This window comes from Pyxicephalus adspersus, chromosome 4, assembly GCF_032062135.1.
Source record: "Pyxicephalus adspersus chromosome 4, UCB_Pads_2.0, whole genome shotgun sequence".
In the NCBI taxonomy this organism is placed as follows: domain Eukaryota; kingdom Metazoa; phylum Chordata; class Amphibia; order Anura; family Pyxicephalidae; genus Pyxicephalus; species Pyxicephalus adspersus.
The window spans coordinates 32,490,127-32,514,576 of record NC_092861.1 but is presented as its reverse complement, the minus strand read 5'-3'; the positions used below and the strand labels follow the sequence as shown (position 1 = coordinate 32,514,576).

Below are 24,450 nucleotides of genomic sequence, written 5' to 3'. Positions count from 1 at the left end.
ATATTGGGGAATATCATCATTTGTCACCTAAAAAAACAGTGATTACACCATGCTTGCCTCATTGACATCATATCTATCAGTTTACAAAAATAATTTTCAGCACAAGATGTTTTGACTTCTTTCCCTTAGCCCAAGTTAAGTTATATTACCAGAATGCCTAATAGAAAAAACAGACCCGTAATACCTATAGAAATTAAGTCATGTACTCATACTGACTAAAGAAAAGTTTCATTTTACTCCATGAAACACCATACATAATTGTTACTTTTCCTCCTACCACTCCAGTCCACAACCAGTGGACCAAGCGTCCATGATTTATAGGGGTTTGTAAGATTTATAGGGGGTCTGCAAACCTGATACTTGGGCATCCAGAACTATTTTACAATGCCCACAATTACTGGTTGTAGTTGCAGCAAATCAATGTGGCAGGGGATTGAGTAGAAGGTAAAGGAGCCAAACAGTAAACCAATGACTATTTTTACTATTGGTAATACAGTATGTCGATTCATCTTGTAAAACAACACATTTGTAAGGTTATGGGGATACTAACAACAACTAACATTAGCAAAAAAATAAAACAGACTGGAGCTGGTTTTCAATATTATTAAAAAGTTGGATTTACACTCTCTGCGTCCTTAGGCTAAATGTCTTGTTTGGTTCTGACTTTGCCCAGTCACCTGGCTAACCTAAATGAACCTCTTCACTGTATGCAATGTTATTTCCAGCCATCTATACCTGTAGATAATACACACTCATCTTTTTAATCGTCTGTACCAGCAAGCTTTGATGCTCCTAAATTATTCATTTAACCAACTACTCCGGTAGTATCAGTTTCTTTGGGTCTCCACAGCTCCCACTCATTCCTTCCTCTGACCTCCACTCAATATTGGAGACGGCAGAGACATGGAGGTCATCAAAAAGAACAGAAGGTCCTTCTATAAATGTAGGTTTACATGCTATAGCCTGCTGATGCTAGGAGTAGAGAGGTAGAGTAGAGAAAGATTCTGTCCCACTAGTATTTCACTTTCAGTTTCAAAGAACTCAACTGGATTTTACTGGCGTGCAGGGTGGTAGTCTGGCACCTTTCATTTGACACTACAATGCAATATGTGTAATGCCCATAGCAGATCTGCAGATTCCTGGGCAACAGCCCATGTTGAGACTGGTTGGCAATGTATACTTTTATTGTATTTGAAAGACATTTTTATTATCAAATTGCTCATCAGAAAAAGAGAATAGCTCAGAAGCAGGGCCAGGTTTATGGTAAGGCATACTGACCAATTACCAGGGCCTCAATCTTCTTTGGGCATCCAAATAACATAAAGTAAGTGCTACAGGGAGCTGTAATGTGGAGCCCTACTTCTGATTTGCCAGAGCCCTATTTTTCTAAAACCATTCCTGTTGAGAAGGTAAAAGCTTTGGAGTGATCTAAGTAAAAAAAATTATACCTGTCATTCAAAAAAAGATGGGGAAAGGTAGTTTCTTTTTTTGCTGATAATAATGCAAACATAGCTGTATGGTTAATGGACTCCAAAGAATAAATTCACATGCAAACAAAAGACAAATACATGTCACTGTTATACCTGAAAAGCTTCCATCAGAGTCATGTTTTTACATCTCATCAGGTAGGCAATACAGATTGTAGCTGATCGACTTCGTCCATGTTTACAATAGACCAGACACTTCCCCCCACTGCGAATAGTGCTGTCTATCAGATCCGTACAATGGTCAAAATGTTTGGACAGGTTCTGCAGTGGGTGGTCGAAGACAGGAATCCGAAGAGTGTGGAGATCATGGTCTGGGAATGGCTGCCTTTTGGAAATGTTGATGCAACACGTCACTCCCTCTGTTATAAGAAGTTCCTTCTTGCAGGCAGCTCTAGCATTGCTTATCAGTAGGGAATCTATAACTTTACAGAGTTCAGACATATCACCTAAAGTCTACATATAGCTAGTTCTGTACTGGGCAGCACAGGAACTTGGGAAAAGTTCATTCCTGACATCTGCAGCAGGCTTATACTACAAGCACAGCCTCTGCCCTAGCCAGATCTTCTGTGGTTATTTTAGGATCTGAGCCTCTGACAAGATGTCCCTGTCGTGAGGAAAGCTTTCCTTGTTAGTTACTTGTTAGAAGCCATTGGCTCCATTCAAAAAGCTTTACACAAGGATAAGGATCTTTATTTTCAATTTTTTTTTGGACTCAGCTAAAAAGCACACCATATTTTTAAAATAGGATTCTTCATTCTCATGTTTTAGCTTTATGAGTTGGGATTATAGCCCATCATACCATTGTGTTTCAGTAACACATTCCTACCAGTGCTTTACTGCTGTGCATGGTAGTAAATCAAGCTTGTTGTAATACATTACAATACCACTAAATATATTTAATATCATCCCAATGCATGTACAGAATGCAGCGTTAAAGAGCATTAATGTGGTATGTTTGCATTATGCTGTGTTACTTTCAGTAATGTAGGTTTGTAAAGCAAATTTGGGCAGTGATTTCCCTTAATTGCAACAATATTCAACAAATGTTTCCTTTTTTACTTAAGAAAAAGTTGCTTTAATTAGTAAACAAGTTCTACGAAAGACAAACGTGGGGCAGATACAAAATGTATTTGTCTGTGAAGGTTTTCATTTTACTGGATCAATATATATCTAGTAGTAATTTAGTCCTATTCAACTGGACTTTGGACATTGATGAAGCACCTTGGAAGGCTGCAAAACGTTGTCAACATTATAAGAACAAGGCCAGCTGTGAAAGTACTACATTTAGATAAACTATATTCATACACTATACCAATACATAAAAGTTTTTCATTTATTCAAATTATCTTATTTTAAAGTGAACCCACCAACTCTGCGTCAACCAATGGCAGAATTATGGAAAATTTAAATCTACTGTCCATACATGGACTATATGTACATTGTTGTGAAATATTGGTCAGATATTATAAAGGCTTGTCCCCACTCTCTCAAAGACGACTCAAAATGAAGGATGTTGTCATCCACACAGGAGTTACGATTGCCACCTGACTGGTACTATACTGGCCTACCTGATAAAAGTTAGACTTGTTGCCAATGTTATTAATAGGAAAAAAATAAGGCTGGTATATTTATCTGAGATAAGGTGACAAGCACAGTTGATGTGTTGTGTTGGGGCACCCCAATGCTGCTACTTTGGCTGCGATGTGTGGACAATCTGTTTTTGGGGTGCTCTTAAGAATGAATGGTAACCCAGTGCACCAATGTTTGTGCTTTGCCTCCCTTTGTGTTAACACAACACACTAGCAGGAATAGACCAATGAATGTGTATGTATTTACTAAATACAATGTTTTCCTAGAAACTGTGCTTATGTGAACAAAGAAAGCAATATTACATAGATTTGAGTCCCAGGCATCAGTTTTGGAGCCGTTTCACACAGGTGATTTGTTTGCAGCATCCTTTTTTTTCAATGGGAGTTATTTTTTGGGGGGAATTCAGATTTCACGGACAGGTGCATGTTGATATGGAGTTGATCGTATGACCTGCATTCGACCTGTATAGAGATACAAAACCAATATGAAATAAATAAAAGTTTGCTGACACAGGTTAAAGGCATTTATGTATATATACTATAAATAGGGCAGCACGGTAGTTCAGGGGTAAATGCTCTGGCTTTTGCAGCAGGGGTGTGGTCGTAAAAAAAAGGGAGGCACGCAAGTGTACAGGGAGAGCCTATATGGAGGTGTTAATCGATGCTGGCAACCTTGCTAGAAAAAAATTGAGAGCATGCGTGGGCACCTCTAACTACTTCTTTGCAGTGCTAGGTCCCAGGTTCAAATCTCGGGTTTGTATGTTCTCCATGTCTGCATGGGTTTCCTCTGGGTACTCCGGTTTCCTCCAACATACTAAAAACATGCAGTTAGGTTAACTGGCTTCCCCCCAGAATTGTTGTGTAATATGTCAGCGCTATATAAATAATATGTAATAATAATAATACACTATAATTTACCAAAGCAATCAAGTCTTAAAATAAAATCACACTATTATACTATAAATAGTTATCTGGGTGACATATGAAAAGTTATTTACAGGACTAATCAGAATATAAAGAACACAGTAAAAACTGACTTTTCCCAAATCAAAGATGGATGCCAGCTGTAAGTTACGTCACTCTTCTTTTCCGGCTTCCATGGAGACGCGTCTATCCGTGGTCACGTGCTGTACTATCAGCCAGTCGCATTATAATATCGCGTGTCTCTATGGAAACAGGACAACGAACTGAGAATCTTGGGTTGGAGTTTTCCTAGGAAGTGGGCGAACAGTAGCAAGGTAACACGTGTGCCCACCGGTATCACCCGCTCCGGGTGCGAGCATAGCCAGAACTGAGCGGAGTTTAATGGAGTAATGTAATGTGGTCACATTACTGTGTGATAGAATGTATACTGAAGTATGTTGTCCTGCTGCTACATATATATATTGTATGTGTTCATATGTAATGTATAGAAATAATGTATCTATAAAAAATATATATATGTGCCACCCCATACAAAGTTTGGCTTGAAGATCCAGAAAAAATACATCAATGGCCTCTATTTATAGCAGTGAAACTGACATTCTCTCATACATTATTATTATTATTATTAATAAACAGTATTTATATAGCGCCAACATATTACGCAGCGATTTACATTAAATACATTCCCTAGTGTGAATAAATTATTGCCATAGAAACACACAGACCTGGAAGATTCCCACCAGGCAATGTTTGTGGGAATGTCAGATTCCCTTGTTTGTTATTGAATACAAATACATTTTCTGCTCCATCATGTCCCTTCAAAGGCTGGGTACACACGTGCAATGGTTCTCCTACGATATTCGGCTCAGGCCTGATAGTGGATGAGAAACTAGTGTGTGTACAGCGCTCGTCCATCGTCCGAACGAACGTCCTGGCGGATCCACGGACGATGGAAGACAAACGGTTGTAATGGAAGTGAAGGGGAGAGAGCACGCTGCTCTTTCATTCTTCCCCTCTCCATAGAGCAGAACAGTGCTGTATGTACATCGCTCGTTCATGCATCATGTAGTTGTTGGAAAGGATTGTGAAAGATTCCTTCCAAGGACAGTTATTGTTTGTGTGTACATAGCCTAACCTCAGCAATGACCCCATGCTCAGTAGACCGGAAGCACTGTCAGGGTTTATCATACAGACAGCAGGAAATCTATAACTGTCTACAGATCATATCTGGGAATTATACTGAAGGATAAATCTGTTCTATTCGTCTCCATGCAGTTACAGCCTACTAATAAAGTGATATCTGAATGTCTGATCTAAGTAATGGAATGTTTTGCTTCTTCAGCAGCCTTCTGATTTGGCCCAATAATGTCACCCAGAGGTGTTTGACAAGACAGAGACATGTCTGATCCCGATACGCTGGTATTACCCAATGATTCAAATCCACATGAAGGACTGGAGGAGTCAGATGCAAACTGTAAACAACAGGAAACCCCATGCAGGCAATGTGTTCAATGTGAATCACACCAAGAGACACATGAGGATGAATCAGAAAACAATAATGGAGCTCAAGATCTGGATAGAGAAGAGGTAGTAAGCCCAGATCCTCAGCCAGGTCATGATAACTTAACATTACCATGGGATGCAAAGGAAGATGTGGAAACCCAGCAATGGTCTGATGGCTCCAGCTACAGAGGAAATCTTACTATGAACATGAAGCTGGGGGTTGGTGAATTCAGATGGGCCAATGGAGAGGTGCGTGGCTGCTGTCTAAAATAAAAAATTGGCTAATGAAAATCCTGAGTTCCCAGAACTTTTAATGTTTCATTACAATCATGAAGCAGCTTGGAAAGCAAAGAAACTTCTTCAACATTACAACAGATCCAGTTGAATGCGACTAATACTAGAAAAATACAATAGTTCCCAACTAGATATCATTTGGTGGGGACAGCTTCTGTTTTAAATCCAAATTTATGTGTTGCTTTCTCTGCCTAAAATGTCACATTTTACGCCCTATGTACAGACCTGTATATGGATACAAACATAGTGGAGAGAGAATCTCGTTCATGTGAGCTTACAATCTAAAGCAGCAATCTAGGGTTCCTCTAGAGGTTTCTAAGTTCTTCAAAGTTTCCCTTTGCCTTTAATATAGGAGGCTTTATTTCCCACTGACCCCAAAAATTGTTTTAGTTGGGATTCCTTGAGACCTGAAAATGATTTTAGGGGTAAAAAGTTTGAAAAAAAGCTAATTTGCAGGGTTGTGTCTACACTTACTTTGCCACTGTGTCTATGGAGGGAGCCATGGTTGTCACACAGAATTAGTAACTTGGAAAGAGAAGATTCCATTTGCTGTTTTTTCAGTTCACAAAAAGTGACATGGCCACTGTGTTTTGAAGAAATTAATAGGGTTTTTTTCTGCAAATAGAAGCACTAGTTATTTTCAGCACTAGCTGAAAAACAATGAATCCTTTTTTATAGATATATGAGAGAGTTAAAATGAAAAATACCAAATGGAAAGCTATCAGCCCACCTATACTTGCACAGAACTTGGATATCAGTTTTGAGCAGAATTGAAAACTGTTTTAAACATTTAGAACTAAGTAATGAAACATAACTTATTGCCTGCTTGTCATATTATTTTTATTATTTATTTCAGAGTTATATTGGTGAGTTTTACAAAGATCATCACCATGGCAAGGGGGTGTACTCCTGGCCTGATGGCTCCAGATTCACCGGCTCATTTTACCTTAGCCGTAAAGAAGGTTATGGGACCATGGCATTTCCTGATGGCAAACGTTACCAGGTAAATGTGTCATTATTTTGTAAAATTTCTAACTGTAGCCATTAGACTGCTGGATATATATATTATTTTACAAAGAATATTTATTTAATTTGTATTTATATAACACTGACATATTACGCAGCACTTAACAGTCTATAGTCATGTCACTAGCTGAAGGGGCTCACAATCTAATGTCCCTGCCATAGTTATATGACAAATATCAAAGTCTAATGCCAGTTTTAGATTGACCTACAATACAGATGGACCTACATACCCAGTAAAAAAAATCAGATTTGCCTTTCATCATCTGGGGGTTCCTATGAAGTGTTGATCTCTTATGTGAAGCTCGACATCATCTCATGAGTTTTTTTACTTTCCTGCCAACAGGGTCTCTACAAGTCAGATGTGCGCTACGGACCTGGCTTTGAGACTTACAGCGATGGATGCCAGGATGTTGGCATCTGGAAGGGACAACACTTATTCAGGCTGTGCATTGTTCTACCTGGCTCTATCTCCATCCTTTCTTTCCCACAGTTTAATCAGTCTCAGCATCTAAATAAAAGAAATGGTAATGAAGATCATGATTCTGTTACTAAGGAGGAGCTTGGGAAGGCTGAGGACCCGTTTCTGTTTAGCTATAAGTTACTGCTATTAGAGGACAGTTTCACCCTTCCTGAGAAGATTTTTTCTTATTCTTCTGACACTGATCACCTTCCTATCACTCCTACACTACATCTAGAGTTTGATCAACACTTTTACAGGGACAGAGAGCAGCAAGAGATTGTCAATGATGTACCTGATAATGTGCAGCCTAACAATGGAATGAGGGAGATTTATCTGCATGTTAATAAGCACAGGTTAGTAAAAAGTGTATTGGATACATGCAATGCACCTTATTCTGTACGTGTGTTGGTCTGTGGCCAAATACAGAGCTGTAATATTTGTTGATCCACCATTGCAATGACTAACTTTATTAGGACTAATGTACAGAAACTGGTTGCAGCAACCCAAATATGCTGCATTGTCCTTTTTTTTTTTTAAATCTTTATTATGGCTGTTCATCATATATGGAGGTAGTTGGAGCAGCAAACTGCCCATTGATGCTACATGCAGCATCTGAAAAACACACAACACAAATACAAGCAAACTTATTTTTAAAAAAAAACATTTGTTTCAAAAATAACCATATTTTAAGGGCAGTTGAAAATGGTGTACAGCAGTTAACTGCAGTGGTATATCTTTAGGAATACAGATAGTCTAAATTTGGCCTTAAGAGAGCTGTATCTCAGCACAGAGGTAAGAGTAGTTAATTTATTACATTTAACTCCTATAGTCTTTTTATAGATAATACCTGGAGCTCTCCTTTAACTTGGCCAGTCATGTTACATACAATTGTACAACTTGATACACTCATAAAATTGTGTAGTACTATCAGAAGATTCATTAAAATGAAATTTGCTTGGTATAGACATAAGTCTAAAAGCCACATTTGATAGGGCACTTGCTTTTCTATAGTACATGTGTGCTTTCTTCTGTAAACTCATAAAAAGTGGATAAAATTGCGTGAAGAGGTGATTGGATACAATGGACCTGATTTATTGAAGCTCTCGAAGGCTGGAGAGGATAAACTTTCATCGGTGAAGCTGGGTGATCCAATAAACCTGGAATGGCATTCTTCAATGTAATTTGATATTTGCTCGGAAATGTTTTGAATCTAGGACCAGATTCATTCCAGTTTTTTTTGGATCACAAACTTCACTGATAAAAGTGTATCCTCTCCAGCCTTGGAGAGCTTTAACAAATCAGGCCCATTGTATCCAATCACCTCTTCACACAATTCCAGGTCCAATATGGCATTTTAATATTTGTAAAACTCAAAGAGCCAGCCCACTGTTTGCATTAGGACAGAGGCTTTTCGAGGCGCGAACTTAGGCAGGTAGTGCTGTTTCCAGGAAGTCATGTACCCTTCCAAATTTTTCTAAAATAAAAGTTTTCATTTTTTTGTTTTTATTTTGATAGACACAGGCCAGAGCACTTGAAATGGGAAATGATTTCTGTTATGAATGGAGACAGATACAAGTTTGGTCCAGCGGGTCCACGTGAGCGGGTAGCAGAGCAACTGATTGTGGCAGCTGGACAGGGAGATTGTGATACCATTTCTACAATCTTGAGACATGATCTGGCCCATGTGGATGTGTCTGACAAGTGTGGGATGAATGCTCTGCAGGCTGCAGCGGTACGTAACAAAGTGAATTCAGTTGTATTCATTCTAGAAGTGTTCAAGTATGTGATGTGGAGGATGTAGGGGGTATTTTCAAGTGACTGATTACATACGAGATTATTTTTGCAAAGATCCCAAATCTTCCAGCTGTATGAGTGACTTCACTTAAAGATCTGTCCATCAAAAATCCAGAATTCTTCAGCGTACATCAACCAGAGTGACTCCTCTCGGAAAATGTCAGAGAGGGTCAGTGATTCTGTCTTCTTTGTTGACGTGGCAGTGCGATGGAGCCACAGCACATTGCTCTCAGAGAATTGCCACCTTCAAGAAGTGTCTGAACAAGGACATCCATAAAGGTTTACCAGCAAAAAAATAAAAGCTGTGCAATTTAAAAGAAATAAAAAGTTTTCAAATGACGTTAACATGATAATGATTATGTAAAATTTTAGTGGTTGGGTTTGCATATAATTTTGTGTTCAAAGAAAAACTTCATGTAAAGATTAGCGAATAGCTAATCTTCCGATTTTGGAGCCAAAATGATGAAGCTAAATGTTTTCAGCCTGATTATTATTATTATATAGGATTTATATAGCACCAACAAATTACGCAGTGCTATACACCAAATAGGGGTTGCAAATGACAGACAGATACAGACTTTAGCAGGAACTAAATCCTGGGCTTCAGATAAAGTGTTAACTAAATTCAACAAAATGCAAAGTGATCCAACACTGAATTCTTTAATTACATAAAGTTGCTACAAAGTCATTTACATTTAGTGCAAGCAACAATGCAGCTTACAATAAAGCATAGTAAACCCTTTTTTTAAAAAAAAATTGCAGTACGTCAGGTTTTTTTATTGCAGAAGAGACAAGCTATGTTGCTTTTGCAATAAAAAAAACCTTACCTGCCTGATCACAATTTTAAAAATATATTTACCTGTCGTAGTTCTGTGAGTGAAACCTACCAATCATGTGCAGTGTGTGCATTTACTGTTCTGCCCTGCATATAGTGTATAGTACCATCTGTTTTCTGTTAAAAATAGGCCCATAGGTAGAGAAAAGAGAGAATGAGGTTGACAGGCAGGGAAATAGCACCTTCTTACTGAATTAGGTAATCACAGAACCCCTATTTCTATCATGACAGGTTCAGCTTAAGAAAATCAGAAGATCAATCTTTGTTTGTCATAATGGTCTATTGCTGCATGAGGTTTTCACACCATCTATCATGAAAGTAATGGAAATGTTGTACATATAGATTTGGATTATAAACGTCCCTTTTATTCACACAGTGGGACAATAACTCATTTCTGACAAGTAATATATAGTGATATACCATGATATATTATAATAACAAATTCTGTTTCAGGTAAATGGCCATAATAACGTCATTAACCTTCTGCTTGACAATGGAGCGGATGTTAATAAGAACAATGATGAAGGATTGTCAGCTTTGTCCTTGTGTCTGATGATTTTCTACAGCTCCAAACCATTCTGGCCAAATGTGGCTGAACGAAACCCACCTGTGATAAAGGTTGGTATTATTCTGCATATTCATATCCATACACTACTTATATTTCAGCTGGGAACCTGTGTGACTTATCAGCCTTTCAGTAAGATCAGTAAAGAGGATTCAAGCAATATTCGAGAATCATTTCCATCTGTTTTCAGGGATTTCATGACATATTATGCAAGTATATAGAGCATACTTGCACATGCTGACTGCTGTTTAATCTACAGTATTGTATTTTCCCCAATTTTCTTCGGGATGCTGTATCCTTATTATTTAGTCATTGGGTAACCAGTGATGATGTCCCTACATCTTTTCTCCCCGCTTCATTCTTGGTGTCCTGCATATGCCAGGTATGAGCTGGGAGTGTACATTGCATAAAAGATGTGTCACAGTGCGATTACATGGTGCAAGGATAAAGAGACTTTTTTTTTTGGAGGAAGACATATGTAGCTGTGAAAAGGGTCCACTGACACTCACTCATATTGCCAATGTTGAGAATTTAAGAGGATTTGCTGAGATATGCAATGTTGGATAAAAACCTTACACGAAGAGGAAAAGAGACCACAACAATAGTAGATAGATCTTGCTGTTGGTGTATGCAAGACTAGAAATAGGATTCAGTTGGCTGATTGTGCTTACTTAATTCCACATGTTACCTAAATTTTACATTTGGAAGGGCTGTCTTTTAAGTAAAGGCAGTTGTGTAGATTGAATTTCTGTAACAATTTGTGCAATCTAATTTATTCTGTACAAGTACAGGAAGAATTAGGTGATTTCACATCGAGTATTAATGGAAGAGAAGGCAGTGCTGGCCATAAGAAGGAAGTAAAGCTGGAAGTCAGCAGGCATACAGTTTTGGAGACATGTCCTGACATTCATCATAATCAGACTGGCCCTGGACTGGAAGCATTGGATTCCACCTCTGGTTTCTGCAAGTATGGCTATCAATTGCTTGACCTCTTTTATATTTCTGCATGCGTCTGACACACCTTGCAACCCTTATTCTGATCAAACATAATTTCAAGTCTGTACATTTATTGCACAGCGGGAATACAGTGAGATTAGCCATACATGTTATTGCATTTATATGGTCACATGAAAGCCTATGGGCATTAATATGAAATGTTGGGAGTTTTGTTACTGGAAACTTTATTAACCAAAATGCCAACAATAATACCTTAATAATTATTATTAATTACATTTCCCTGTTTATCCAATGCATGTTTGACTAACACAGATGATCCCAGGTGACCAGTGATTTCAGGTTAAGTACATATAGCACATTTATAGTTTCAGGTACACATGATTTTTTCAAGTTTTTTTTTTCAAGGTAATAACAATGTTATCATTTATCTAGGGATAAAAACCTAAGATCTACCATCAACCTTCTTCTCCTGCGTGGTGCTGACCCAGATATGTGCTCTATCCCCATGCACCCTCTATTCTTTGCAGTCAGAGCTGCAGATGTTGAAACTGTACAGTTACTGTTGGAATGTGGAGCAAGCACTGATGTCCGTCTGTTGACACCGGTAACTCTGTCAGCTTAATATTGTTCCATACCAGACTCTGTATAACAAACAACTTCCTATAAAACATTCACTTTCTGGAACTAACATGATTAGCTGGGGAATGCTATTAGTACAAAGTTAAATAGAATGATAGCAGCGATCAGGCTTCCACATAATCACATGTAGGCATGCACTGTAATTTCCTTTTCTAATTACATTGTGTGGATTTAGCTGCCAGCTTCATGAATCCTAGATCAATGCATGTCACAGTGGACAGAAAAATGACTTTGTCTTCGTTAGCCATGGAATATAACTCATGTCGCTATCATAATAATGGATTTCATTAATTTTCTTAGAGGACCAAAGGTTTTATCACTTGGTTCTGTCTTTCACATTGAAAGAGCATTTGGACAAGCAGCATGTAGTAATAAGGGTAAAAGCTTGAAAAAAATGAATGCCTCATCACCCCCTTATTTTTCTCATTAGATTTGTCAATAGAAGTGGAGGCCTCAGATGTAGGCAAACCTGTTTGCTCACAGCCTGATCAGCGATCATGTCTTTTATCAGCCTCTGAAAGTTGTCATGTATGCACTAGACCTGGCCATAGAGAATGGCTGCTCCTTTGTCTTAGATGGTCATAGTTTTGGGCTCAAACAGAGCTGATAGGTTGGTGGAATGAGGGAGATGAATCCTTGCTTTTACTCTGTATTTGTGTGTAAATAGAAGTATAAACTATTGAGCTCTATAAACAACCTCTTTTCTTTTACAGAGCAGCTAAAAATAGACAGAAAATCCTGACAAGAGTTAGAAAGAACACTCTTAGGCTGGACATACAAATGTTCATATAAGTAAATAAATAAATATATTTATATGCACAGTCACGTGAAAAAGAAACATCCTCTTTTTAAATTCTAAAGTTTTGCATTTCAGAACATAGTGAAAAAAGTCATCTGGTCCTATAATTATTAATATTACACAGTATATATATATCACCAACATATAATGCGGGGCTGTACAAAGTCCATAGTCATATCACTACCTGTGCCTTAAAGGGGCTCACAATCTTATGTCCCAACCATAATCATATGCCATTACCACAGTCTATGGTCAACTTTAGAGGCAGTCAGTTAACCTAACTGCATGTTTTTGGAATGTGGGAGAAAACTAGAGTACCTGGAAACCCACACAAACACAGGGAGAACCTGCAAATTCCATGCTGATGGTGTCCTTGTTGAGATTTGACCTTGGACCCAGCGATGCAAAGGCTAAGTGCTAAGCTCTGAGCCACTGTGCTTCCCCTATAATTTGGTAAATACAACCTCAACAACAACACATGACATATTACACCATGTCATTATTTATTTAATGCAGAATGAAACCGGAAAAAAAAAATCATACTTGCCTTTTATTCTGCAGATCGCACTGGAGAAGTCCTCGAACTGGTCCCACGCTGTCCTGGAATTCATCTTCTTCTGGCTACGTCACCCAATCTCAAACTGCTCAGGTGTGAGATCGGGTGACATAGCTTGCTGTAAAGGGGAAAAAAAGAGTGCCAATCTCATTGCGCATGCATGAGATCGGCATCTCTTTCCCCACAATTTAGAAAAATGCCCCTTCTTCGCATGACATCGATTACCTTGACTTTTTACTGCTAAAGGTGATTTTACAAGCTGTCAAATCATGGGTGTATTTAAGATTTCCAAACATGGCTTCTTTATTTTGGTTTCATTTTTGTTTTTCATAATACATATTCACAATCTGGAATCTGTTGTGTGTTTTTTTAAATCTGAGTTTAGATTTAAAGAACCAGATGATTTTCTATTATGTTCTGGTAAAACCTTGGAATTAAAAGATGGTTTATTTCTCCTTCACATGACTATATATTATGATTAAAAATATATAGTTTTAGTTCTGAAAAAAACATATAGATAGATATATATGGGGACATAGATGCTTTGAGTGCTTGAATCTCTCAGCGGCTGATGGAATTTTGAATATTATGCTTAGTAATCAGACAGGGAGCATTCTAAACACCTCTTTGTTCTAGAAATGAATATGTAAAGAAAAGGCAGCAATACTTCAAATATTCCAGTACACATTGCTTAGTTGGTGCAGCAGAAATGAAAAGAGAATGTGATTTCTTCATTGTTTTATTTTTCTCTCACCACTGTAATCTGAGACTGTTTCTTATTGCAATAGTCATTTCTAATTGACTACACAAAAAATTTGATTGACTAGTGTGTTTTCATGAGGCTTGCATTGTTTTCTGAGTGGTAATTTGATTGCATGCTTTATTTCATAGTATGGCTCCCTGACTCCTCTCCACATAGCAGCAGCGTTGCCAGCAGCTGAGGGAACTCGGATCACAGAGATTCTACTATTTGCTGCCTCAGATCCCAATGCCAGCGCCGAAGATGAGGACTATGTGTATGATCCCGACAGGGTACAGTATATCAGCTACACTTATCCTCACAGGGACATCTAATTAGTGTGCAGGAGATAAATATAGAGCAAAGACACATGTCTGTCTGTCATGAAGATGACAGAGCACAGCTGAGCCGCTCCTCGCAAAATGTAGTGTCTTCGTTCCTGAAAGTACTTGAAGCAAGGAACACTGATGAGTGTCACATAGGCACCGTTAGTTGACAGCGGATATAAGGGGCTGTTTGTAACACGGGCAGTTTCTATTCATTCCTGTTTAATTTACATTTTACAGTGCACATCTGTAGAAATGATCCTAATGGTAGCTTTTCGTAAAACAGGCCAACTTGGAAATCAGATACTTCTCTGCCTTCTTCTGTTAACTATTCTTCTAAAGTGTGGGCTATGTACTACCCGTAGTTTGCCCCCTCATTTTGGGTGGTACATTTGCAAGGCTTGGCATCTGAATGAAAAATGACAAAGACAAAGAATGTAAACAATACTGTTATACATTTTATTTGTCTGTGCTAAATCTACTATCTGGTAACTGTCAGAGAAGTTAAACTTGTTTTTGGTGTAATTTAAAATCTTTTTTGTAGGGATGTTTTTCGGGCACAATGAATTTAATCAATTGAATTGTTGATGGATGTCTATGAGTGTGAAGGTTTCTGACATGGGAACTGAGCCAAAAAAGCAAGGGATTCAGGTTGTAGGCATAGGCTAGAACATAGCTGGTATATTAAAGACAAGTGGTACCTATCTGTAATACCTTTTATATGAACAGTAAATTAAATGATCGCAGCAGGCACTCAGACATAAAAGAATTGCAATGGTGACATACAACTAATTGAATTTGAGAAAAACTATTCAATGAAATCTTATGACTTTCTAATACACACCAGGGGAAAATGTCTGAGCTATTTAAACAATCCATTTTAGTTTATCTGTTCCGGGTGAAACATAAAAACCTATTATTAGGATGGTTTGTGGGAGCAATAAAATAATTTTACCTTTCTTCAATTGTTCCTAAAATAACATCACTGTAATTAAAATATTATTGTGGGGTACATAACTCGGTTTCCATATAATATACAAAAAATAAACAATATTTGTAACTGTAATAACTTTTTTTTTACTCTATTAACACAGCGGTTTACTTTGTTGTAAAGAATAGACATCCCTTTAGAACAGTGCTTTGGTTAGACATCACTACTTACAGAGCTTTGGTAGGACTTCACTGCATTTGGGTTTTGTGGCCATACTTACTGCCTTGCATTGGTGAAATAGAATCCAGGGCAATAAAATGGTTTAGGTTCTAAAGCTCAAAGTAATATCTTGTACTTTATATGTGTAGAAATTAAGTGGATAAACAGAAAGGACAGCATGACTGTGGCATGTTCATTTGCTCAGCTAATAATACCCCCTTCCCCCACAAACATATTCTTTAATTATCTCTGCACTGAGTTTCTAGGTGTTCCCCATGGACATAAATTGTATTATGTATATTCACAGGGGGAGATCCCTGGATCTGTTATAGGATTTTCTATGAAAGGCTGCCTTGACTTAGGACTTCCTCTGTATAACTATTATGAGAAAAGCCCCCATGTCCCAGAAGAGGGCGGCCGCACCCCTTTGCACGTGGCCTGTGAAAGAGAAGACAACTACAAGGTAAGTGGAAAGTGTATAGGGAGACAGGGTAAAAGGTTCTCTAAATAAACATTTATTCAGATCTAAAGCTGCGTACATACGTGCAATTTTTGTTGTTGGAAAGGATCTTTCATGATCCTTTCCAACGACAAAGGACTACACGATGCATGAACAAATGCTGTACATACAGCACTGTTCTGCTCCATGGAGAGGGGAGGGGGAGAACGACGGAGCGGCACCCTGCTGCGCGCTCTCCCCCTTCCCTTGCATTAGGATCGCTCGTTGTTCATCGTTCGTGGATCCGCCAGGACGGATCCACAGACGATGAACGACACCGACTGTACACACACCAGATTCTCCCCCGATATCTGGCCGATGCCGATTATCGGGCGAGAAAAATCTGACGTGTGTAAGCAGCTTTACATTCAGGTCTGTGCTGTAATGGTAGGGACCACTCTCAATAGATTGATAAGAACTGTGCTTTAAAGCTGGTGACCAAGGACTCTATTATCTAATAGTCAGCTAGGGATGGCCAGCAGCATGGCGATGCAGAAGAACCAGGGATCCACTGGGATGCTATGTTCAAATTATGATAGGCTTCTATGACATGATCATGAATAGGACCCTTCTTTATTTCAGTGTCTGATCCGATAATTGTGCTGTAAACATGCCTAAAAAGGGTTAAATTCTGCTTTCTCTAAATCAGTCATCCTGGGTTACAACCATTATGCATTATAGTATTGAAGGATCTGCCATAGATCATGCCATTTCTCTGATAAGTGCGGAATTGTTTTATAAGATATATACAGCCCCAGAGAATATAAAAGCAAAATCTAGCTCTAATTACAGCATTTTATGCTTTTATGTGCTATCGATTTGAACCAAAAGGAATGAATACATAGAGCTGTTCCAAATATTAACTGTAAAGGTTAAGGTTATTTGTAGTCCTCATGGAAGGTTTTGGTTAATGTCAGATTTACTGCCTTATAAAAAGAGTCTATTGTGATTGTGTAAAGTGCTAAGCTGTTATAGGTGAGTCCTCAGTAATGGCATTGAGATTGTGTTTTGACATGAGGTCTGATTGGCTACACTATTTTCATTATAATTATTATTAATTATATTTCTTTATTACATAAGCCCACAGTAATAATATGTCTTTATTTTACTTTAAGCTTGCCAAGGATACAATTTCTTTACTTCTGTCTCACAATGCTAACCTCAACACCATCTGGAGTGGGCACTCCCCTCTCTCCTTGGCCATTGCCAGTGGAAATGATATGGTAAGATGCTTTTAAAATAAAAATCTAATACATTTTATTAGTGTCCTTGTACTTTTAAACACAATGGTCCTTTTCATTTTATTTTTGTAGGTTGGTTGTATTTCAAACTTTTTTCCCCATTGTTTGACTGACACAGAATATTGGAGGACACAACATGTTTAATTTTTTAGATATATGTGACAAAGATATAATGTTAATAACCCATTCAGTTTGTGCTTTTACTGTGCATGATTTAATTTTCTTTCTGTGTATGTATGCATGTCTTATCAGCCAATGGTTCTCTTACCCCTCTGCAACTATCTTATATTTAGTTGGCAAAGAGTACACTTTTTGGAGATTCTAATGACATACCAAAAACCCATAGTGCTAGGGCTGGAAGGCTTTTTTTCAAGTAAGACATACTCAAAATAATTGTGATTTGCTTGTGGTGCGTTTAGTATATTGCATCCAAACAAGGTCTTCACACCTGGCATATGCTTTGGGACTTTATGTGCAATTCTGCAGCATGTAAACTATCCTTTAATTTCATTTTATCAGTCAATGTGTTGACAATGTGGTGTTTGCTGCCCGTTTCTAGGCTGTTAAGGAACTGTTAGCAAATGGTGCAGATCCCAACCTGGCTCTGAGCAGAGGAGTGGGCAGTGCTCTGTGTGCAGCTGTGAATACTGCATATGAAAAGAAGAGGACTCTTCCTGCAAGGATTGCATTGGTAGGACCACATAATAATTTAAGAAATCTTTTCAGTGTAAAACCATTGTTATTGTTGCCATCACTCACTTTTTACTTTGTTTTACAAATGATCTTTACTTTTTTTTTGTGTGCATTTAGGACCCTACTACATCATTTAACTATCTGTATAAAAACTAAATACACTACTATTACCTCCTTGCAGAAATCAGCATTTTTTTGGTACTACATATTTTTCATGTATCTTCTATTACCAGATTTGTCAGCAATCTAGTTTCCTTGTTCCTGAAGGCTGGCTCATGTCTTGATTTATAGTTTTCATTTAAGAATATTCCCAAGGTCATTTAATGTAATTGAGCTAGTCAGTAATTAGTTCACTAATGCTGAGACAGGAAGGTATTTAATACATTGTCTGTGTGGGACTATTAAAGGTACTATGCATATGCTCAAACATTAGAATTATAATGCATTTGTAGGGGATCTTAATCAAAATTAGATGACTGGTAAATGCTGACACACTTAATATATAAAAGAAAACTTTTCTCTGAAAATGTCATACTTGCAGACATGATACCAAAACATTATCTGACCTTGCAGCTGAATAATATACTCCCAAGTTGGTTAGTTTTTTTTTACTATTACCATAAAATATGGGAACTGCATGTCATGTAAGTACCAGTAATACACAGCAAAGACAAGTGTGCAAACAAGTCAGTGGATTATTTATCAGTGAGTGTCTTATAGTGACAGTATATGTATCAAATATGGACCTAAACAAAGACATCTATCCTCCAGATCTGTACTTATATGTCAGTTACTATGTTTCATCAAGTAGAATGCTAAAGTGTGCTTAGGGCATAGTAAAGATTCGTAGCCAAATTATTGCTCGCCATGTTAGCAAGGTTCATAAGCAATATTACACATTAAAAAAGCATCTCTCACAGTGGTTCCTAACACTGCAGAATAACCTTCCATTTACTGAATTAGTACTGGCGTATTTTGTTTAGCGTTATAAGTGAAAGCACAAGTAACTTCTGTAAATTATTTTGCAATAATTCAGATTTTTACCTATTCATTGAAATAATCTTATTCACAAACAGAAATTTCCTAGTGTCATGGAATAGTGTCCTGTCATTCTTGTAGAGAAATTTCCTTTTTTTTCCAAGTCATACAATGATCACTTTGCCTGGCATGTCATTCTTTTAATTACCATTACACAGCTCCTCCATGGCAGCCTATGACATTTTTAAAGAGCTGCACTGCTTACCACAGACTGACATTTTTTAAGTGTGGTGATGATACAGTCATGTTCCTTTTACTTTTCACAAACCTTTTCCTATTATTCCTGCATGGGGGAAAATTGAGACTTGCAGATACATATGTGTAGGGAAAATATTTCAGCTGTCAAAATGACAGCAAGTAATAATGACAGGTCATACAGAGTGCACATACAGTGTAGCCAGTAAAAAGATACATTTTATTGAAAACAAGGTAGCACAGTATATAGGGGCATACCTATGAATCATGGGGCTAACACATTTTGATGGAGCCCTTATGCTAACCCTATCACTGCTTGCGGTGTAAAAAATGCCAATATATGCCATTGATTCTAACATAAGGACAAGGCAATAGGATTGCTGTCAGAAAAATCAGAGCAATACAAGAGACCAGTTGTATGGATAAAAGTTGGAGTAGCAATAATAACATCCATATCACCTTTACATCAGCTGTGCTAAAAGGTTTAATCCAAAGGTAGACTCTAGGATTTTTGCCTTCATTAGGCATCCAGGGTAGTTTCTAAAAGTACACTACTAATACAGCTAAGCAAATATGTCTTAATGCACAGAAGGGGATCTGTGAGTAGTGATGATTTTCAGCCCTTATGTACCAGAAATGTACAGTTTAGTTTTATATACCAGCCTACCCCAAAACAGTTTTGTGGGCTGCTATGGCTATTGTTATGTCACTGGAATTATAGCGAGTGGAGGTTCTGAAGTGTACTAAGCCTTCTTAGCATCCTAGGTTTGACAAATTTCGAAATTGATTCTTCAACAAATGCATTGTGACAATACCATTGAGAAAATGTTTTTTTGGGCTGTTCCTACTTTTAATTGACTTAGTAACATTAGTATAGATGAGAGATGCACAGCTCTTTTTTTCTCTGTTTACAGCAAGGCACTTAGGGAAAAAAAGACAACTCAGAACTTAAAGACTCCCAGAAATGTCCTATAGCACCACATTTGGGATCCTGACGTGTAGGAGTTTTTAGCTAGGGTCTAATCAAGTGTTATGTTATATAGGGATAAAGGACATAAGTGATCTTGAGTTTTGTCTGTAGCTTTACAGTTAATGATCACACATACAAATGTTCCCATCTCTTATGATACATAATTGTCTCCCATAGGTAGACAGACTCATTAAAGCTGGAGCCAATATTTTGATGCCGATCCTTTTAGGAGAAGGGAAGAGGACTGCACTGGGTACAGCTACAGACTATGCCTATTACAAGTATTTCCAGGTAGAGTGTATCTAAATTTCTAAGGTAGTGATCATACTGCAGAATGAGAGAACATATATTCCTACAGAATGGCACAGGTGGTATAAAATTGATATGTGTGAAAACATTCAAGCCTCAAGATCAGTTGTATATTGCAGGATAAGAAGATAGCACACACACCATACCATGCATTATCACCAGAGGAGAGGGACATTTTTAATGCTCGAAAACAGCTCTTGGAGCACCTGGGAAAACTCACTAGAGAGGCTGTTAAAGCAAAAGAACAAGAATGGTCAAAGGATGGCATAGTCCGTAAGTACACATCTGTAAAGCAATCAGATTTTGAAATGCTTTACTTCTTTAAGAGGATTATTTTATCTCTAACAGAATTGTCCGAGGGTTACTTGATTACTGGCAATTTCCAAGAAAACGGTACAACCTATACTCATGTCTTTTTTCCCCTATTGGTAATGGGACGGGAGTGCGGTTTCTGCAAATGACAGTGGTGTTAGGACATAAATATATATGTGTATATATATTCTGTATATAGAAAGAATGTAAGCACCACGACACAAGTATTTGGACAGGAAGTGAAGGGTAAGTAGGACACAGACAGCAATAAAATACCATTAATTATAAAAGATTACAATTTTTAGATTTTTATTTAGTTCAGTGTCCCAGTGTCAACTGAAGTAAAATGTCCTTCAACATTTAAAGGAAAAGGTCCTAAATGTAGACCCTGACAGCAGAAAAACCTGTGAAGTCTAAGTATTCTTCATGGAACCAATGTTAACCAACACAGTTTTGGTTGAAGATTAATTTAAATTTGCATGTTGCTAGATGTGGCAGAACTGTGTTATGGTTATGTACAGTGTTTATGCTGTATTGACAATGTACTTTTTTATTTTTTTTATAGATAGTTGTAGTGATATAATGTGCCAAGAACAGGTCTCTTTAGAGGTGATTATATTTGTGTGTAATGAAAGTATTTTTTCAGGTAGCTCTGATGCACACAGAGATCAAGAGAGAAAAGTGAAATCACATGAAGCTTTAGAAGGACACATGTATGTACCCAAGTGAGCAATCTGATTTTCTGTGAATTTAATTGCATATGCCATTTTTTTGTTAGGTTTTGACACATTTTATATTTGTGTGTTTAGAAAAAAGTTTTTCAAATACTGTTATCAGTGTGGCCGTTCTGTTGGAGTCAAGCTGACCCCTTGTTTGCGCTGTTACTCTATATACACATGTAGCAAACAATGCAAGAACAGATCGTGGACTGAACGACATAAAGATGAATGCCTTCAGCTTTCAGGTAAACAGCAGCAGTAGTTTTGCCAAATATTGCAGAAAAATAAACAGGTTGGATTTTGAACCTATTTTGTTTTCAGATTGATTTGCCGCTTAAGAACCAAAGTTTTGATAAACCCTATTCACTCCTTCAAATGACAACTGCATTATGTTCACAAACTTTTAAAACAGTAATGTGATTTTATATGGCCATTTTAGAAATAAGTACTTACCTACAATGTTCTTTAAAGAAGATTTGGGAAACAAAACGTCCCCCACCTCTGTGCTGGCATCATCCAATACTTCAACCTTAACTCAATCCCCACAGCTGGCCAAAGGGTTGCTGGAATATACTGACAATAGCTAGTAGTGGTGAGACTTTCACAATATATAGCACACGTCATATACAATATATAGCAGTGGGCCTGCCAATTTACTACTGCACTACATTATAGGACAGCGGAGGGGGAGGGGGGGATTTCCTACATATGGTGTCCCTCAATATCCAGAAGCATTGGATCCAATTGGTAGGCAGAATACGTGGCTAATAGGGTGCAATGGAATGTGCCTAGTGCAAAATGGGCATAGATTTGGGTTTTATGTTTATTGGTAGGTTTGCTTCAAAGGGTTCTCTGTTGCCAATAATATGCAATTTAAAATATATTTCCTTACTCTTTGCAGGAAATCTCAGCAGAAAGATGGTTTCAGCCCGAGGTAGGAGGAGCAGTCCTACAAAGAGCCTGCAAATGGACAGAGAATCTTCAAGTCATGGCTTCAGACCTCAAACTTATGGGCACAGTGTACCAGCCACCAGTGAGAACTATAGCTTTAATTAACATGAATTTAATAAACAATATTGTGACATTGTTTTATTTACATTTTATTTCTTGTGCTTTAAGCCTAACTAAACACAGCTCAGATCTCCTAAAAACATTCCAGATGTAGCAAAACAAAACATCCTGTAGAAAAGGTTGTTACATGTCAGCATCATTTTACAGAACTGTAACTGTGAGGTTTTGCACAATTCTTATTTTGATACACCTCTTTTTGAGAGACATCAGACATCAGAGCTGCCATTGTTACCATCCTAAAATTCTAGTTACCTGGTTATGTTGACTTCTTCCATACTTGAGTCACTGCTCAGAAGGAAGAATGGAGATTAGGAAAGCACTTTGTTGAGGTCAGTGAGTATGGATGAGCTGCACCTATCAGCAGAAACAATTGAACCTGCAGCTGAAACTGCTTTTCCACACTCAGTCGAATGGAGTGTATGCAGAAGGTCACCATGACAGGTAAATTAGATCATCGGAAAAGACCAGCAATTGCAGCCTCACATTGCTCTTATGTCAGCTTTCCTTTCTATACAGTTCTTTTGGTTTTATTTCTTTATTGGTGATGGTAATAATAAAAATGCTGGGAGCCTGATAATATATTGAGTATGTGCAGTAGATCTCTAGGTCCGCTATACATTAAAACCCATTTCCTGATTTATTGCTTCTCTGTGTAGCTTTGCCACTTTAGAATGCTCCTCTGGGTTATTTCTGCTCTGACTTGTTCCATATATTAGAAGTGAAAATATTATGGCAAGGTTTCTTCAATTTATAAATATTATAAACTTTGTTTTCTTGCCAAAAATGTTGCCAAGAATTTTCAGTACCATTAAGTGGCATATTCCTTTACTTCCAATAAAGGAAAGCTAGACTTAAAGCACTATACTCCAGGCAGTACATTTTTTTTATTTCAATTTTTTTCAATCAATGTGCTATTCAGCATTACTTTGACATTTGGTGTATTCCAATGTTTGTTAATAATACCATAACAGCACATGTTTTTCAGACACTGTACTTGGTAAGTCATGTGACATATCTTATACAATATTTTATGTGCATTTTATATTATGAAAAACACATTCTGGAAAAAATGCTTTTTTATTGGTTTACAATTCACAATGATCAGTTATTTGTGTCATGCCAAGGACTGTAAATTCCCTAGAGTGACTGTGGCATAAACTGCCCCTTGGTCCAGAGGCCTAACGAGTAACAGCAGGGTCTACTTATCTACCACCTTAATTTTCACATTACTCAAATCTGTACGGGAAATTGTCTCTTTTCTCATCTGTCATCTCTGCCTAAACCCTTTGGCAGGTGTAGAACAACTGAAAATGCCAAATTACATATCTTTGTTAAGAATTTTCCTCTCAAGCACACAACACAGTTGAACCTACTACTTGAAGTTGTGAGTGGTAAAAGTTTATATTTTGCAGTGGGGACCTAAGGTTTTAGACAGGCCTCGATACACTTAAGTTCTAGCAGCCTATGTGAACGTTTCAGGGACCCAAAAGCACATAAGACCCAGCAATGTCTGGTTACAAATAATGTATTTATAATTCAGGAAACCTTTGCATAATTGCTGAAAGGCACTCCATGCTCCCTATTTCTAATAGAAGTGCCTTTAGGATGGCGTTTAAAGAAGCTGCAGGTCCCCTATTTGTTTTAAGCATTACACATAGTTACAAACCTGCCACTGGCCCTAAATGCAGCATACCAGAAGTAGTGCATAGCGATCAGGTATTATTAGCAAAACCCTGACCTGATCTCTCCTGTGTCATGCA

At 37.7% G+C, this 24,450-nt stretch overlaps 1 protein-coding gene across 6 annotated transcripts; it reads left to right on the top strand.

The window, feature by feature from the left end:
- The first annotated feature begins 4,231 nt into the window (after window positions 1-4,231).
- On the top strand, window positions 4,232-22,706 carry ANKMY1 (ankyrin repeat and MYND domain containing 1). Of its 6 annotated transcripts, none has more exons than XM_072407742.1 (17): window positions 4,232-4,314; window positions 5,343-5,752; window positions 6,654-6,800; window positions 7,167-7,636; window positions 8,799-9,015; window positions 10,366-10,530; window positions 11,269-11,444; window positions 11,867-12,038; window positions 14,320-14,460; window positions 15,951-16,106; window positions 17,258-17,365; window positions 17,943-18,074; window positions 20,457-20,570; window positions 20,708-20,861; window positions 21,547-21,625; window positions 21,710-21,864; window positions 22,521-22,706. In XM_072407742.1, exons 2-17 carry the CDS (start codon window positions 5,399-5,401, stop codon window positions 22,673-22,675), a joined length of 2,895 nt encoding a protein of 964 aa, XP_072263843.1. In that variant the 5' UTR covers window positions 4,232-4,314; window positions 5,343-5,398; the 3' UTR covers window positions 22,676-22,706. The 6 variants fall into 6 exon arrangements, with proteins under 6 accessions (XP_072263843.1, XP_072263844.1, XP_072263845.1 ...); XM_072407743.1 differs by having other exon boundaries at window positions 4,246-4,314; window positions 5,346-5,752; XM_072407744.1 differs by having other exon boundaries at window positions 4,298-4,432; window positions 21,547-21,613.
- Window positions 22,707-24,450: the final 1,744 nt, after the last annotated feature.

Coding starts and splice junctions, on each gene's coding strand:
- ANKMY1 (XM_072407742.1), top strand. CDS start 5,399: ATGTCTGATCCCGATACGCTGGTATTACCCAATGATTCAAATCCACAT. Junction 9,016..10,365: donor ATGCTCTGCAGGCTGCAGCG/GTACGTAACAAA, acceptor ATTCTGTTTCAG/GTAAATGGCCATAATAACGT. Junction 12,039..14,319: donor ATGTCCGTCTGTTGACACCG/GTAACTCTGTCA, acceptor TTTATTTCATAG/TATGGCTCCCTGACTCCTCT.